The 18,852-nt window shown below is 40.5% G+C and overlaps 1 protein-coding gene across 1 annotated transcript in view; it reads right to left on the bottom strand.

The window, feature by feature from the left end:
* Nucleotides 1–17,711, bottom strand: part of LOC139243022 (polyamine-transporting ATPase 13A3-like) — a gene marked incomplete at its 5' end in the record, with an annotated part of 30,181 nt that extends 12,470 nt beyond the window's left edge. Inside the window, 3 exons of the mRNA XM_070870610.1 lie at nt 5,555–5,746; nt 16,284–16,457; nt 17,639–17,711. Coding sequence (XP_070726711.1) covers nt 5,555–5,746; nt 16,284–16,457; nt 17,639–17,711 — 439 coding nt within the window. The remainder of the gene's footprint in view (nt 1–5,554; nt 5,747–16,283; nt 16,458–17,638) is intronic.
* Nucleotides 17,712–18,852: the final 1,141 nt, after the last annotated feature.

Genomic DNA, 18,852 nt, shown 5'->3' with positions numbered 1-18,852 from the left:
CTGCTTGACTGTATTTTGCTTTTCCAAATGTCCTACTACTGCTTCCTTAATAATGGACTCCAGCATTTTCCCAATGACAGATGTTAGGCTAACTGGTCTATAGTTTCCTGCTTTCAGTCTGCCTCCTTTTTTAAATAGAAGCATTACATTTGCGGTTTTCCAATCCGCTGGGACCTCTCCAGAATCCAGGGAATTTTACAACCAATGCATCGACTATCTGCAGCCACTTCTTTTAAGACCTGAGGATGCAAGCCACCAGATCCAGGGTTAGACCCATTATTTTACCGAGTACTTTTTCTTTAGTGATAGTGATTGTTTTAACTTCCTCCCTTCCTTTAACCCCTTGCTTATCCATTATTGGAATGTTTTTGGTGTCTTCTACCATGAAGACCGATACAAAATATTTGTTCAAAGTCTCTGCCATTTCCCTGTTCCCCATTATTATTTCCCCAGTTTCTAAGGGATGAACGTTTACTTTAGCTACTCTCTTCCTTTTTATATACCTGTCGAAACTTTTACCATGTGTTTTTATATTTCTTGCTCGTTTACTCTCATAATCCATCTTCCCCCTCTATTATTTTTTTAGTCTTCCTTTGCTGGTTTTTAAAATTTCCTAATCCTCTGGCCTCCCACTAATTTTGGCCACTTTGTACGCCATTGTTTTCAATTTGATACCATCCTTTACTTCTTTAGTTAGCCACAGATGGTTCTCCCTTCCCTTAAAGTCTTTCCTTCTCACTAGAATATATTTTTGTTGAGAGTTATGAAATATCTCCTTAAACGTCTGCCACTGCTTATCAACCGTCTTACACTTTAATCTATTTTCCCAGTCCACTTTAGCCAACTCTGCCTTTGTAGTCTCTTTTATTTAACATCAGGACACTGCTTTGAGATCCAACTTTCTCACCTGCCAACTGAATTTGAAATTCAACCATGCTATGTTCTTTCTTTCCTAGAGAATCCTTTATTATGAGATAATAGAAACATAGAAAATAGGTGCAGGAGTAGGCCATTCGGCCCTTCGAGCCTGCACCACCATTCAAGATCATGGCCTCAGTACCTCTTTCCTGCTTTCTCTCCATACCCCTTGATCCCCTGAGCCGTAAGGGCCATATCTAACTCCCTCTTGAATATATCCAATGAACTGCATCAACAATGCTCTGCGGCAGGGAATTCCACAGGTTAACAACTCTGAGTGAAGAAGTTTCTCCTCATCTCAATCCTAAATGGCCTACCCCTTATCCTAAGACTGTGTCCCTTGGTTACGGACTTCCCCATCATCGGGAACATTCTTCCCGCATCTAACCTGTCCCGTCCCATCAGAATCTTGCATGTTTCTATGAGATCCCCTCTCATTCTTCTAAACTCCAATGTATAAAGGCCCAGTTGATCCAGTCTCTCCTCGTACGTCAGTCCAGCCATCCCGGGAATCAGTCTGGTGAACCTTCGCTGCACTCTCTCAATAGTAAAAACATCCTTCCTCAGATTAGGAGACCAAAACTGAACACAATATTCCAGGTGAGGCCTCCCTGCTCCTATACTCAAATCCCCTAGCTATGAAGGCTAACATACCATTTGCCTTCTTTACCTGAATGCCAACTTTCAATGACTGGTGAACCATGACATCCAGGTCTCGTTGCACCTCCCCTTTTCCTAATCTGCTACCATTTAGAGAATATTCTGTCTTTGTGTCTTTGCCCCCAAAGTTGATAACCTCACATTTATCCACATTATACTGCATCTGCCATGCATTTGCCCACTCACCTAACCTGTCTAAGTCACCCTGCAGCCTTTTAGCGTCCCCCTCACAGCTCACACCGCCACCCAGTTTAGTGTCATCTTGGAGATATTACACTCAGTTCCTTCATCCAAATCATTGATGTATATTGTAAAGAGCTGGGGTCCCAGCACTGAGTCCTGCGGCACTCCACTAGTCACTGCCTGCCATTCTGATTCTCTGCTTCCTGTCTGCCAACCAGTTCTCTATCCACGTCAGTATATTACCCCCAATACCATGTGCTTTGATTTTGCACACCAATCACTTGTGTGGGACCTTGTCAAAAGCCTTTTGAAAGTCCAAATACACCACATCCACTGGTTCTCCCTTGTCCACTCTAGTAGTTACATCCTCAAAAAATTCCAGATTTTTCAAGCACGATTTCCCTTTCATAAATCCATGCTGACATGGACCGATCCTGTCACTGCTTTCCAAATGCGCTGCTATTTCATCCTTAATAACTGATTCCAACATTTTCCCCACCACTGATGTCAGACTAACCGGTCTATAATTACCCGCTTTCTCTCTCCCTCACTTTATAAAAAGTGGTGTTACATTAGCTACCCTTCAGTCCATAGGAACTGATTCCAACTCGACAGACTGTTGGAAAATGATCACCAATGCATCCACTATTTCTAGGGCCACTTCCTTAAGTACTCTGGGATGCAGACTATGAGGCCCCGGGGATTTATCGGCCTTCAATCCCATCAATTTCCCTAACACAATTTCTCGCCTAATAAGGATATCCTTCAGTTCCTCCTTCTCACTCGACCCTCGGTCCCCTAGTACTTCCGGAAGTTTATTTGTGTCTTCCTTCGTGAAGACAGAACCAAAGTATTTGTTCAATTGGTCTGCCATTTCTTTGTTCCCAGTTATAAATTCACCTGAATCTGACTGCAAGGGACCTACGTTTGTCTTCACTAATCTTTTTCTCTTCACATATCTATAGAAGCTTTTGCAGTCAGTTTTTATGTTCCCGGCAAGCTTCTTCTCATACTCTATTTTCCCCCTCTTAATTAAACCCTTTGTCCTCCTCTGCTGAATTCTAAATTTCTCCCAGTCCTCAGGTCTGCTGCTTTTTCTGGCCAATTTATATGCCTCTTCCTTGGATCTAACACTATCCTTAATTTCCCTTGTTAGCCACGGTTGAGCCACCTTCCCTGTTTTATTTTTACTCCAGACAGGGATGTACAATTGCTGGAGTTCATCCATGTGATCTTTAAATGTTTGCCATTGCCTATCCACCGTCAGTTTACCAGTCTATTCTAGCCAATTCATGCCTCATACCGTCGAAGTTACCTTTCCTTAAGTTCAGGACCCTAGTTTCTGAATTAACTGTGTCACTCTCCATCCTAATAAAGAATTCTACCATATTATGGTCACTCTTCCCCAAGGGATTGCTAATTAGTCCTTTCTCATTACACATCACCCAGTCTAGGATGGCCAGCTCCCTGGTTGGTTCCTCGACATATTGGTCTAGAAAACCATCCCTAATACACTCCAGGAAATCCTCCTCCACCGTATTGCTACCAGTTTGGTTAGCCCAATCAATATGTAGATTAAAGTCACCCATGATAACTGCTGTACCTTTATTGCATGCATCCCTAATTTGTTTGATGCTGTCCCCAACCTTACTACTACTGTTTGGTGGTCTGTGCACAACTCCCACTAGTGTTTTCTGCCCCATGGTATTCTGCAGTTTAACCCATACCGATTCCGCATCATCCAAGCTAATGTCCTTTCTTACTCTTGCAATAATTTCCTCTTTAACCAGCAATGCCACCCTGCCTCCTTTTCCTTTCTGTCTATCCTTCCTAAGTGTTGAATACCTCTGGATGTTGAGTTTCCAGCCTTGGTCATCCTGGAGCCATGTCTCCGTGATGCCAATTACATCATACCCGTTAACTGCTATCTGCGCAGTTAATTCGTTAATTTATTAATCCTGTTCTCATTACACAGTACCTGATCTAAGATAGCCTGCAACCTGATTGGTTCCGCAACGTACTGTTCAAGGAAATCATCACGTATACACTCTATGAACTCTCCCTCAAGGCTTCCTTGGCCAATTTGACTTGTCCAATCAATATGAAGATTAAAATCGCCCATGGTTATTGCGGTATCTTTCTTACAAACCTCCATTATTTCTTGATTTATAGTCCGTCCAATAGTGTAGCTACTGTTAGGAGGCCGATAGACTACACTTACCAGTGACTTCTTCCCCTTATTATTTCTTATCTCCACCCAAAACTGATTCTACATCTTGATCTTCTGAGCCAATATAATTTCTCACTACTGCACTGATTTCATCCTTTATTAACAGAGCTACCCCATGTCTTTTCCTTTAGGTCTATCCTTCCAAATTGTCAAATACCCCTGAATATTCAGTTTCCAGTCTTGGTCACTTTGCAACCACGTCTTTGTAATGGCTATCAGATCAAACCTATTTATATCTATCGTCAACCATCTATCTCGTTACGAATGCTGTGTGCATTCAGATAAAGAGCTTTTAATTTTGTCTTTTTACGATTTTTCCCTGCTTTGACCCCACTTTGTGATACACCCTTATTTTTATGCATTCTGTCCCTTCCTGTCACACTCTGGTTACCATTTCCCCTACCGCTACCCTGCTCTATTGCCTCCTTCTTGCTCTTTGACTTTTTTAATTTCCACTGAGCTGAACCCTCACCCCCCACTATTGTGTGATTCTTAATACTTCTCTCACCTCTGAAGTGTCAGCTTGGGTTAGTAGTAGCACTCTCATCTGAGTCAGAAAGTTGTGCATTCAAATCTCACTCCAGGACTTCAACACCTAACCAGGCTGGCACTTCAGTATTGAGAGTGATGCATTTTCAGAGGTGTCTTCTTTCAAATCAGATGTTAAATCAAGGCCTAGTCTGCCTCTTCAGGTGGGCATAAATTATTCCATGGCACTTTTTTTTGAAGAACAGGTATTTGTCAACATTCATTCTTGAACCGGTAAAAGATGCACTTCAATGCCAAGAAACAAGAGGTTGTACATTTTGGGAAAAATAACAAAAGGAAATATATGCTAAATGATAACTTTTAACAGAGTGGAGAAACAAAATTATTTTGAAATGGTGATACCTGTGCATAGATCTTTAAAGATGAGAATGCCAGTAGAAAAAGAACATAAAAAAGACAAATGAAATTTTGGGATTTATACATGCAGGCATTAATTATAAAAGCCAAGGAAGTAATGTTGAATTTTTTTGAGACATAGGTTAGGCTACAGTGTGGAGTACTGCACACAGTTTGGGGCACTCCATTATAGGCAGGATAGCAGAGCCATCCAATGGGTACAGTGAAGATTCACTAGTGAGATATCAGGAATAAGAAGTTATAGCTATGAAGAAAGTCTTGAAAATTTGTGTTTTCTCACCAGACACCTAATAGAAATTTTCAAAAATTCAGAAAGAGTTTGAGGGGGTAAATACCAAAAAAATGTTCCACTGGTTGGTTAATCAGCAATAAGAGGACATAGCCTCAGGATTCTTACTAGAAAGATAAATAGGATAGTTATTAGAACTTTTCCCACAGTGGATTAATAGAATATAGAATGCTTCAGAGACTGTTAAGTCAGAGACTACAACATCACATAAAGTAGAATTCTATAAGTATTGAAAAGGTATATACAAGGTTATAGAATAGGGCAAGGAAATTAGATTAGAGTAGATAACTGAAGTTTAAGAGCTAGCACCAGCACAAGATGCCTGGTTATTTCTGTGCTATAATGTATATGATTCTACGATCTCTTACTAGCACTGCTTCAGTCTCTGGTATTTTTCCCAGCAGCAGCTTTTTGTTGTGGTCAACAGGATGCCCAGCAATGTAGTTTCCATGTCCATTTTCCACTGATTTACTCATTCGGGATTCAAAATTCTCCATAGGATCTGTCCCAGGAGAAAGTAATGTGTAAACCTTTGCCCGAAACCATGTCTTAAATTCATCCTGAAACAAAAAAAGATATTATTCAAATACTCTGACCTAAAAACTAAAGCTTTGACACACATTAACTTTTGCGGCCAGATTTTACTGAAAAAATAAAGTCTGAAAGAAGTCCGCCATTATTAATGCGCAAATGGGCCAGTAACTTGTAGAGGAAGAGAACCCCGTGAATTGTGAATCGTCACCAGTTTCTGGCCAATTTGCGTCGCTCTGATAGCTTTGCGAGAGCGTGATTTTCATGAAGCTGCTGATGTTGCGCATTGATTGTCATTAAACTCGCCACAGAAAAATAAGTCTTGCAACCAAAAGCTCAAGTACATTTAACCATGTGATAATTGGATAATTGTTAATGACTGCCAATCAACCTTTCTTGCCCAGAAAGTAAACAATTAAATGTGGAGTCCCATTCCTTCAGGTTGTGAATTGTTTTAGGAGATTTAAAAAATGTCAAATTTTAAATAATTTTTATCCTTACTTTTCCCTTGTCTTTTTTTTCTCTCTCTTAAACCAATCTCTCTTTCCCTCCCTTTAATTCTCTTTCTGTATCTGATTTGACATTGAATTCGCCCATTCTAATTCACCCTCCTTCTCAGCGTTTCCTCGGTTTATTTCTCAATCCTTTAACCTCATTGATTATGGAGATACAATGTTTGTCCCGTTGTTCACCAAGGTTACAGATGCACTATTGCTCTCGCCGCACCATTATCAACTCGCACTTCCAGCAACTTTGTTAGCAAAAATTTTAAAAACCTAAACATGCACAAACAAATCTAATTAACGATGTATAGCGTGAAATGCAAAATCTGGCATGTTATGCTTTTCTGTCTGTAAAGTTTTGGGACATCCTGCGGTCATGAAAGGCGCCAGGCACCATAGAAATGCAAGTTTGTTCTTCATTATTTACCATAGCATGAAGTTCAAACACGTTAAATCTCCAACTTCAAGATCAAATATCGCAAATCCAAAATTCAGCACCACAGCAATTTGATACAATAAAATGTTGCACCATGAGGTGTTATGGTCAAGTCACTCAAGGCTTCTTGGCTCAGTTCCTATTAGCTAGTAACAGAATGGCACTGCCAGAAATTTGGAGGTGAGTAGCTGCCTACCCACCCAGCCAGGTGGTGCCGCAAGTCACCTAGCTGGGGAGATAAATGGAAGTTGAACAATAACAACTTGTATTTATATAGTACCTTTAACAGAGTAAAATCTTCCAAGGCACTTCACAGGAGTGTTATAAAACAAATGTTGACACAGAGCCACAAATTAGGGCAGATGATCAAAAGCTTGGTGAAAGAGGTAGGTTTTAAGGAGCGTCTTAAAGGAGGAAAGAGAGGTAGAGAAGCAGAGAGGTTTAGGGACGAATTTCAAAGCTTACAGCATTGGCATCTGAAAGCACGGCCACCAATGGTGGAGTGATTAAAATTGGGGATGCGCAAGAGGCCAGAATTAGAGGAGCGCTGATATCTCAGAGGTTTGTGGCGCTGGAGGAGATTAGAGATAGGGAAGGGCGAGGCCATGGAGAGATTTGAAAACAAGGATGAGAATTTTTTTAAATAAATTGAGGCACTGCTTAACCGAGAGCCAATGTAGGTCAGCAAGCACAGAGGTGATAGGTGAATGAGACTTAGTGCCATTTAGCACACGGGCAGCAGAGTTTTGGATGACCTCAAGTTTACGGAGGGCAAAATATGGAAGGCCAGCCAGGAGTGCATTGGAATAGAAGCATAGAAAATAGGTGCAGGAGTAGGCCATTCGGCCCTTCAATATGATCATGGCTGATCATGCAACTTCAGTACCCTATTTCTGCTTTCTCTCCATACCCCTTGATCCCTTTAGCCGTAAGGGCCACATCTAATACCCTTTTGAATATATCAAACGAACTGGCCTCAACAACTTTCTGTGGTAGAGAATTACACAGGTTCACAATTCTCTGAGTGAAGAAGTTTCTCCTCATCCTAAATGGCTTACCCCTTATCCTTAGACTGTGACCCCTGTCAAGTCTAGCTGTAACAAAGGCATGGATGGGATTTCAGCAGCAAATGAGCTGAGGCAGGGGTGGAGTTGGGTGATGTTCCAGAGGGGGAAATAGGTGGTCTTAGTGATGGCGATGATATGTGGTAGGCAGTTCATCTTGGGGTCAAATATGACACCAAGGTTGCGAACAGTATGGTTTATCCTCAGACATTTGGCAGGGAAAGGGAAGGAGTTTGTGGTGGGGACCGAAGACAATGGCTTCAGTCTTCCCAATATTAAGTTAGAGGAAATTTTTGCTCATCCAGAAATAAAAGTCAATCATTCTTTCCCTCCAACATTCAAAAACAGCTATGTATTGACTTCACTAATATCTGAGAATTTTCTTGCTACAATGCATAACCAAAATAGCAGCATTGTGTTATGGCTTCCCCATCAAAGTATTATACATAAGCCACATTTTCTAAAAGAACATAACTTTTCCTTGGCTCCCAGAAGTATGACCATTAGGAAGTAAAATTTAAATAAAGGATCTCTGCTGGTGTCAGCACTGGTCTCATTTATTCAGATTCTTTTTTTAAGCTGTTTTTGGAGGTCGTCGTGCTCCTTGGTAGCAATACAGATAGAGTGTCCGAAATCCGGAGTTCCAAAAACTGGAATGTTCCGAAAACCGTATACCGTGCAGGATTCAGTCTCTGGCAACACTGATTTTTGTGGCATTGAACGACATCTCTGCAAACAATAAATTTGGTGTTTTGTGACGAGTTCCTGGTTGTGTTTAGTTATCTCGATCCTGTTTCCTGTCTGTCTGTCTGTCCCTCTCTGGCATGAAAATAGAAATATTGTAATTACTATCATAAAAATGCAGCTGATGGAACTTTTTAAGTTTGCTTTCAAAATTCAACTCCTTTGCTTTTTAATTTGAAAGATCCCAAATATATATTTGAAATATTAAATTAAATTAGGATGAGGAAAGACACTCTCTTTGCTTCATACACTTTCTGAAATGTATAGAGCACAAGTATAATCAGTACACTTTATAATTTTTCCTCACTGTCCTACACACACACAATCTTTATGTTTAAAAAATGTAATATAAACTTTTCCCGAATAAAGCTTTTGAAATTAGCCCATTTTCCCTTAAAATAATTTAGAGAAACAACGGGACAGGAAACTGCTAGAAGCTGAAGAAAAGTATTCCAGCAGTTCAACTATCTAAATGCATCCTGGGAAATTGCATACACTGCAGTTGCTCAGACTGCACAATTGCATTCAGATAATAAAGTCACAACTCTGGGTAAAAATATCAAGTCGAGGCCCAGGCATTTGGAAGATGCTGAAAACTTGAAGTAAAGCCTTACATGAAAGCATTAAATGGCATAAAAGAGAATACAATGGAAAATGTAATCATGTAATTGTGAAATATGTAATTATTTGAATGTTTTATTTTGTTTAAAATCATATTTTAGAAAGCAGAAATTCTAGTTAGAGAAAAATTTAGACTTTTTGATTTTCAGAAAGCATTTTAGTAATTCTGGGGAAAAATGCAACAAAGTATCATGATATGTAATAATTACAGGTCAGTGGTGTCACTTAACATTGGAGTTACCATTAGAAATGTTTATACATAATTTTAGAATGTAAACTTGTTACACAGGAAGTCAGGATTTGTGAAGAGGAAATATGTGCCATCAGCAAAATTAATTACACTAATAAATTTCACCTAGCATTGCCCATTGATAAATACAATTTTAACATACAAGATGGACAGAGTTGGGAGACTTCAGAAACTTGCTCCACAGTTACCTAGTGGCACGAACCTGCAACTGCATCATGATGGCTGACATAGCAAAATTGAATGGAAAATGTTAGCAATTTACAATGGTAAATACACTCAAAAGTATAACCAAAAATCATAACAAAACAAAAAGAAAAAGTTGTGTTTACAAGTATTGCATGTTTAATGCAATATTTTTTTTATATATCGATGCTTTTAAAGCATAGGGGTGACAGGAACTAAACCTTCAATTATATAAAGCACAAATATTGCACAGGATAAATGTTATACTTCTACCTTTTGGGAATAAATTTTTATTCTTTGCAATAAAATTAAGCCCAATGCTAATTTCAAGCACTGAAGTTCTGTTCTCCAGATACAGAGTACACTGATGGACACAGAAACAATACATTATCCGACTGAGGGGTTGATTCTAATAGAACTGGGTCCCTACTTTTCAAATCAGTCCGGCCTGGAGTTAAGTACCTCACTCTGTGATAAAAAATAATTGACAGCAGAACAAGACACTATACAGGAATCAATAAATTGACCTGCTTAGATCCCAGTCTTTGAAATAAAATCAAGGCTTATATTGATTATGGTTTATGAGTACAGCAGGTGAAGAGCTATGCTAAAAAAAAATCAAGCTCTCAAAAAACAGGCACCTAGGGTTTCTAAAAATAAATGTCACCATCTCAAGCCCTGGTCCTAAAAACGGGGATGTGGCTAATTTCTGCTCCACAACTCAAGTGCTTTTGTTATGTGAAATTGATAAAGAGTTTTACAAAGCATATATTTGCTCTCTGACTTTGTAAAGTAGTGAAGTGTCCATCTTCAAAAGAAAATGATTAGTATGAAGAATGAGCAATTCAAAGAAAAAATAAATTTCTCCCAACTAGAGGTGTTTTTGGACATGCTTGTTATTATGACATTTGACAGTATTTTTTAATTTCTCTCCATCTTTCTGTTGTATTAAGAAATTGGGGGTCCTATAAATTGAGGATAACCAAAAGGAACAATAAAGAAGGTAACAATTAAAGGTAGATGATAGATAGAAGTTGTATAGATCCGAAGATATTTGATAAAAACAATTGCATTTAGTAGCGAGCATGCTAGATCCATATAGGAATTATAAGGTATTATAGAGATATTACAATCAGCAAATTACAGATTTTTCAAATGTGTCTTTCACAAATTAAGACTATAGACCAAGGAAGACAAAATGTCAAGGTCCTTCAGGCAGAGTCAGGAGCTAGGAAAAAGATTTTAAAAATAGGACCTCAAAAAGGTAGTAATCTCAAGATTACTCCCGGTGCCGCGTGCTAGCGAGTATAGAAACAGGAAGTTAGCACAGGTAAATGCCTGGCTGGAGAAGTGGTGCAGGAGGGTTTCATATTCCTGAGGCATTGGGACCAGTGCTGGGGATGGGGCACCTGTACAAGATGGATGGTTTGAACCAGAACAGAGCTGGGATCAATGTTCCCACTGAAAACTGGTTAACTAATACTGTTGTAGAGTTTAAACTAATTTGGCAGGAACCAGAAAATAGCAGACGGGATCAGCAATGAGATCAGAGGACAGAGGGGTATGTAAACAGCAGTAAAATTATAAATGTCAGGGACCAGTTGAGGAACGAAGTAAAAATGAGGTACGAAATTGTATGTACATCAATGTCCATAGTTTAACTAAGAAAGCTTTATAAGCTGCGGGCACAAGTTGCTACATGGGATTATAACGCGGTTACATTAACAGAGACACGGCTCAAACAAGGCCAGGAATAAGTTCTTAATATTACCAAAATATTCAGGAGTGTTAGAGAAGGAAAAAGAGAAGTGAGCATGGCAGTATTGATGTTAGAGTTCTAAATAGAAAAGATATACTAGATGGTTCTAGGACTGAATCTATTTGGCTTGAGTTAAGGAACAGAGGGGGAACAGATACATTGCTGCAAGTTTTTTTAAAATTGAGCTCTAAACTATGAGATAGATAGATGAGCAAATTTGTTGGAAAATTGCAAGGGCATGTAACAAAAATATAGTAATATTAGGAGACCTTAATTACCCCAATATAGACTGGGTAAAACAGATAGTAAAAGCCTTTACCGATATATAAAATGGAAAAGAGTGACTAAAGTAAATGTTGGTCCCTTAAAAGATGAGAAGGGGGATTTAATAATGGGAAATGTGGAAATGGCTGAGACCTCAAACAATTATTTTGCTTCGGTCTTCAAAGTGGAAGACACAAAAACCATTGCAAAAATTGCTGGTCACAGGAATGTGGGAAGGGAGGACCTTGAGATAATCACTATCACTAGGGGGGTAGTGCTGGACAGGCTAATGGGACTCAAGGTAGACAAGTCCCCTGGTCCGGATGAAATGCATCCCAGGGTATTAAAAGAGATGGCGGAAGTTATAGCAGATGCATTCGTTAGAATCTACCAAAATTCTCTGGACTCTGGGGCGGTACCAGCGGATTGGAAAGCAGCTAATGTAACGCCACTGTTTAAAAAAGGGGGCAGACAAAAGGCAGGTAACTATAGGCCGGTTAGTTTAACATCTGTAGTGGGGAAAATGTTTGAAGCTATCATTAAGGAAGAAATAGCGGGACATCGAGATAGGAATAGTGCAATCAAGCAGACGCAACATGGATTCATGAAGGGGAAATCATGTTTAACTAATTTGCTGGAATTCTTTGAGGATATAACAAGCATGGTGGATAGAGGTGTACCGATGGATGTGGTGTATTTAGATTTCCAAAAGGCATTCGATAAGCTGCCACACAAAAGGTTACTGCAGAAGATAAAGGTACGCGGAATCAGAGGAAATGTATTAGCATGGATCGAGAATTGGCTGGCGAACAGAAAACAGAGAGTCGGGATAAATGGGTCCTTTTCGGGTTGGAAATCGGTGGTTAGTGGTGTGCCACAGGGATCAGTGCGGGGACCACAACTGTTTACAATATACATAGATGACCTGGAAGAGGGGACAGAGTGTAGTGTACCAAAATTTGCAGATGACACAAAGATTAGTGGGAAAGCGGGTTGTGTAGAGGACACAGAGAGGCTGCAAAGAGATTTAGATAGGTTAAGCGAATGGGCTAAGGTTTGGCAGGTGGAATACAATGTCGGAAAATGTGAGGTCATCCATCTTGGGGAAAAAAAACAGTAAAAGGGAATATTATTTGAATGGGGAGAAATTACAACATGCTGCGGTGCAAAGGGACCTGGGGGTCCTCGTGCATAAATCCCAAAAAGTTAGTTTGCAGATGCAGCAGGTAATCAGGAAGGCGAATGGAATGTTCGCCTTCATTGCAAGAGGAATGGAGTACAAAAGCAGGGAGGTCCTGCTGCAACTGTATAGGGTATTGGTGAGGCCGCACCTGGAGTACTGCGTGCAGTTTTGGTCACCTTACTTAAGGAAGGATATACTAGCTTTGGAGGGGGTACAGAGACGATTCACTAGGCTGATTCCGGAGATGAGAGGGTTACCTATATAAAATTCTGACGGGACTGGACAGGTTAGATGCAGGAAGAATGTTCCCGTTGTTGGGGAAGTCCAGAACCAGGGGACTCTATCTAAGGATAAGGGTTAAGTCATTTAGGACTGAGATGAGGAGAAACTTCTTCACTCAGAGAGTTGTTAACTTGTGGAATTCCCTACCACAGAGAGTTGTTGATGCCAATTCATTGGATATATTCAAGAGAGAGTTAGATATGGCCCTTATGGCTAAAGGGATCAAGGGGTATGGAGAGAAAGCAGGAAAGGGGTACTGAGGTGAACGATTAGCCATGATCTTATTGAATGGCGGTGCAGGCTCGAAGGGCCGAATGGCCTACTCCTGCACCTATTTTCTATGTTTACCTTATGATGCTAGATTGAGTAGACTGGGTCTTTACTCGTTGGAGTTCAGAAGATGAGGGGTGATCTTATAGAAACATTTAAAATAATGAAAGGGATAGACAAGATCGAGGCAGAGAGGTTGTTTCCACTGTTTGGGGAGACTAGAACTAGGGGGCAGAGCCTCAAAATACGGGGGAGCCAATTTAAAACCGAGTTGAGAAGTAATTTCTTCTCCCAGAGGGTTGTGAATCTGTGGAATTCTCTGCCCAAGGAAGCAGTTGAGGCTAGCTCATTGAATGTATTCAAATCACAGATAGATAGATTTTTAACCAATAAGGGAATTAAGGGTTACGGGGAGCGGGCAGGTAAGTGGAGCTGAGTCCACGGCCAGATCAGCCATGATCTTGTTGAATGGCAGAGCAGGCTCGAGGGGCTAGATGGCCTACTCCTGTTCCTAATTCTTATGTTCTTATGTTCTTATGTAATGCTAAGGGTAGGGAAGGAGAGAAATTTCTGACATGCAGGAGAACTTTCTTAATCAATGTGTCTCCAGTCCAACTGGGAAGAAGGCAGTGTTAGATCAGGTTCTGGGAAATAAAATAGGATGAAGTATGAAGTGCATTAAGATAGGAGATCTAGCTAATAGCGACCATAACATAATTCCGTTTAATTCACGATCACCCATCACCTTCCTGACCTACATTGGCTTCCGGTTAAACAACACCTCGCTTTCAAAATTCTCATCGTTGTTTCAAATCACTCCATGGCCTTGCCCCCCCCCCTACCTCTAATCTTTTTCAGCCTCACAACCCAAGATGGTGGCGCTCCTCAAATTCTGGCCTCTTGAACATCCTTCATTATAACTGCTCAACCATCGGTAGCCGTGCCTTCAGCTGTTTGGGCCCCAAGCTCTGGAACTCCCTCCCTAAACTTCTCCGCCTCTTTATCCTTCTTTAAGACGCTCCTTAAAACCTACCTCTTTAAACAAGCTTTTGGTCATCTACCTTAATTTCATCTTTTGTGGCTCGGTGTCAAATTTATCTGTTTGTCTTGTAACACTATTGTGAAGTGTCTTGGGACGTTTTACTACGTTAAAGGCGCTATATAAATAAAAGTTATTATTTAGAGTAATTATGGAAAGAAATCAGATAATATCGAAGGTAAAATGCTCACCTGAGGAAGAGCTAATTACAGTAATTTGAGATTGAAAAAGGTGATTGTAGTATAAAACAGTAACATTCAGGGAAGAGATATTTCAGATACAAATTCGACATAGTCCTTCGAGGTGGTTTGCAGTGGTGTTACAACCTCCCTGGCAATTCACAGAGGATCTTCCTTGCTATCCCCTCAGACTGAATCTCTCAGTGTGCAATATCAAGAGTTTCTGACCGAGTCTGAAGCAAATATTTTATCTTTCATTCAGCCAATCCAAAAGATCACAATTTTTCACCTACACAAAACTACCTGTGTCATGTATCTTACATTATTATATATAACTGTATCCCAACATGCTATACATGACTGTAATAAGATATGACCTGTAACCACCAGCATACCTTACCACCAGGGGTGCACTTGCAAGAGACAGGTATATAAGCACAGGTCTCAGGCAAGTGCAACATTCCAGAGCTGTGAAATAAAAGGTGCAGGTCCAGAGTGACCTTGACTTCACTACATGCCTCGTGTGAATCTGTACTGAGGGGACAGGACTTTACAACCTGTTTATACATATCCTCTCTTCCTCTATTGTCAAAACCCTAATGCTAACTTTTATCATCTTGAAGATTGATTTCACAAATGCTCCCCAACCAGCCACCTTTCCTCCATCTTTTACAACCCAGTCTCTGTCTCCTGAGTTTCATGTTGCTCCAACTGAAGTATAACTACAGAGCAGGCAAAGCCTTCTTTTTAAGAATTGTAAACTGCCTATTTTCTACTGATGGGAGAGCTGTTTTGCTTTTAAATTCATTTGCAAAATAGTGAGCAAGCTTAACCCAACAAATCAAATTCTGTGCAAGTATCTGAATGCATGTAAATACAGCCTTCTGATGGCACTTGATAGAGAAGCGAGGAGACAAAGGGCTAGAATTTCCAGTGCTCCACTGCCCGGTTTGGGCGAGAACTGGGCCAACAAAAAATTCCTCAGCTGAGTTCCGCCGGTGGTTTCGAAGAACCGCTGGAGAGCGGATCGCCGGCGTGCACCGCCCATAGATCGCCATGGCGCGATTTTTGGCTCAGCGGTGACTCATAGGTAAGTTGAAAAAAACACATCCACGAGAATCAGCGGAGTTGGGTGGTAGATAAGTAGCCCCGCAAGAAAAAGGTAAGTAATTGGTTTTTTTACTAATTATTTTTAAATTCTCTTGGTGATTTAAGTGAAAAGGGTCCTGAGAATGTTATGATTTTTTATTTTATGTTTTTTGAAAAAATATTTTGTTTTTCTCCTCCTAGGCCCAACTCGCAGCCTTGGGGTAAATTTTTTGTAAATTTATTAATTATCGCCCATTTTTTTTTAAGAACCGCCCAATCGGCCCAAGATTCCAATTTTTCGCCGAGAATCGAGGTGTAACATCCATTTTTTTCACTGGGTGGATTTTTTTCTTTTTTGGGGCGAATCTTTCGCCGGCAATAATTTTGGGAATCTTAGCATTATTTTGGGTGGCAATCACCGACGCTGGCGGATTGTTTGGAAATTCTAGCCCAATGTAACTTCACTCCCACAACTTGCACTGCTGCACAAATCATCAAGATCAGTATATTGGCAGCTAAATGTGGCACTAATAAAAATTGCTCTTTATCCGTATCTACTTGGAAAGTCCTCTAATGGCAGTAAAACTTTAATTATCATGAGTTTTCCTTTGAAACAGATCCCGCAAATAGTTATTCTATTTCCTCCAATACCAAACCAAATACACTGACCACAATTTACTTTTACTGGTTATATACTTACTGTGGTCCTCAGCAGCACAATTTCAGCCTCTTTAAGAGATGTTTGGGTGCACGTTGCCTTCACACTCCATTCAGGCATCCAGTAAAGCAGCAGGAGAAGGAAACCACCAGTGCAGACAACACCAATTCCAACCAGAATCAGCTTCCAAAGACATCGCTTATAACCATAAATCTCCTGCAACAAACAAGCAATGTCATTAGTTGGTAACAAGGTTCACCCTTGCTCATATAGTAAGTTATTCTATTTTAAACATTAGCATGTCATTGGTTTGTTTGTATGTGTCACATAATTGATTACAGTCATTTTGCAAAGCAAACACAGGATAATGACAATAGAAATTGTGCAAACTTTTCTCAATTGTAGGGGTCAAGTTATAAAATTAAATGTTAAAAGTACAACACACTGGAAATCATTAATTTATTACAAGTATTTACCAGTTAGTATACTTAATCGATGTAATTCATAATTACCAGTAATCAAACAACATCTGATTTATGAGAACATATATTTATATAGCGCCTTTAACGTAATAAAATATCCCAAGGCGCTTCACAGGAGTGTTATCAATAAAAACAAAAATTTGACACCGAGCCATATCAGGAGACATCAGGGGAGATGACCAAAAGCTTGGTCAAAGAGGTAGGTTTTAAGGAGCATCTTAAAGGAGGAAAGAAAAGTGGAGAGCTTTGGGTCCTTGGCAGCAAAAGGCACGACAGTCAATGGTGGAGCATTTAAAAGAGGATGTTCAAAAGGCCAGAATAGGCGGAGCACAGAGGTCTAAGAAGATTTTATTGCCGATTACAGAGAACTCTAATAAAAGCACCGAATACTTCCTCAGTTTACTCAGATTCTGTTACCAAACTAAGTTTCACAACAATTCGTATGCATTACATGTTTGCAAGAAAACTTTGCGTTTGGCCTATGAACTACATTACCATTATAGCTAAAAGTGAGTCAGATGACATGATTGAGTTGAATGGGAGAAGAAATCTTAAAAAAATATGACTTCAATAGTACAATTAATAAAAGTTGTTAATACATTATTTGTAAAAAGGGTCTGAAATTTCCAATGATTTTGTATCCAAAAAGATAGGTAATCGAGGCACACTGCCAATTTCCAGTCTAAGAAATCGAGGAAATTTGTGTGTAAATGATATATCCCCAGTTTTACTCTACGGCCAAATCTCCTAGCTCTTTTACACCCGGTCATCGTGTTATTGAGTCTCGTGTCTGGGTTGCTCATGGCTAATTAACATGGCTCCATTCCCATGGGAAATGGACCAGAATTCTTGGCGCAGAGAGTCCTGATTTCGGCACAAATCTGTAGTTCCAGGAAGCATATAGGCTGTACTTGCTCTCCGCATCTTCAAATCGACTTTGCAGGCCTCTTTAACCCTTCTGTTGGCATTATCCTGGCTTGCCATAACACTGGAAGAGGAAAAGGAGCAGCAGAGGCAAAAGACCCAGAGAATAAAACGGCACAAGCGAAGACACCAACCCAGATGGCATCACCACCCCCGGAGAGTACAGAAGCTGAATTGTCATATGAAGAAATGTCGGAGGTGCTCGACAACTGAGGTTTATGAAAGCTGTCCATCGACTCTACAACATGCTCCACGATGTTCTCCAGCCATGTCAAAATGCTGCAGGGTGTTACAATTTGAAATTAAGGTCACTATGGCCCTTCACTCATATGGCGCTGGATCAATCTTCGCTTAATTTTTTTTTGGGTGGGCAGCCCATTCAAAATAACGTGCATGGGTGGTTTTCTCCATTTAACAGCCGGTGAGTCAGCTGTGCGGGAGCTTCGTAGCTGGATCCTTCCTGGCTTTTGCAATATTAGTCAGGGAGTAGTGAGAGTCTGTATTCAGACAATCACTGATCCTGTTGAAAAGGGCTGCAGATTTCATCAAATTTTCATGTCCGTAATGGAGCAAAGAGTATGGCACAATATTTTTTTTTACAGCTTATCCAGCTTCCCGCGAATGCAAAGGGTGATCAATGGCTCGAACATCACATTCAAGGGTCCCACTGAGAATTACATGAATAAAAAGAGTTTTCATCCACTGAGTTTCTGTGACGCCCGGCAGCAACATTTACTGGAAAATGACCGGCACACGAGGATCTGCCATGATGCATAGTTCGGAATCAGCCATTGCACACATGTGTGGGCAGCTGAGGCGAGTTGAAGGATAGATCCTTGGCGATATGGAATACCCCTAGATTCCATGGCTGCCGACACCTCCCAGAACATAGAGGAGAGATATGACCATGCCATCCTGCTAGCAGACAGGAAGTCGAGAGGACCACTGTGGTTCTCAAGAGCCGCTTCAGGTGTCTGGGAATATCCTGCAATCCTCACTGAAAAAGCTAGTGAAGACAGTTGTTATCTGCTGCGCACTGCATAACTTTGCCATGAGGGAAGATCTGAACATTGACATAAGAACGTAAGAATTAGGAACAGGAGTAGGCCATCTAGCCCCTCGAGCCTGCTCTGCCATTCAACAAGATCATGGCTGATCTGGCCGTGGCCTCAGCTCCACTTACCCGCCCGCTCCCCATAACCCTT

The sequence above is a fragment of the Pristiophorus japonicus genome, unplaced genomic scaffold, assembly GCF_044704955.1.
Source record: "Pristiophorus japonicus isolate sPriJap1 unplaced genomic scaffold, sPriJap1.hap1 HAP1_SCAFFOLD_1574, whole genome shotgun sequence".
Classification (NCBI taxonomy): domain Eukaryota; kingdom Metazoa; phylum Chordata; class Chondrichthyes; family Pristiophoridae; genus Pristiophorus; species Pristiophorus japonicus.
The sequence above is the reverse complement of the archived record's forward strand: the minus strand, read 5'-3'. Positions and strand labels throughout refer to the sequence as shown.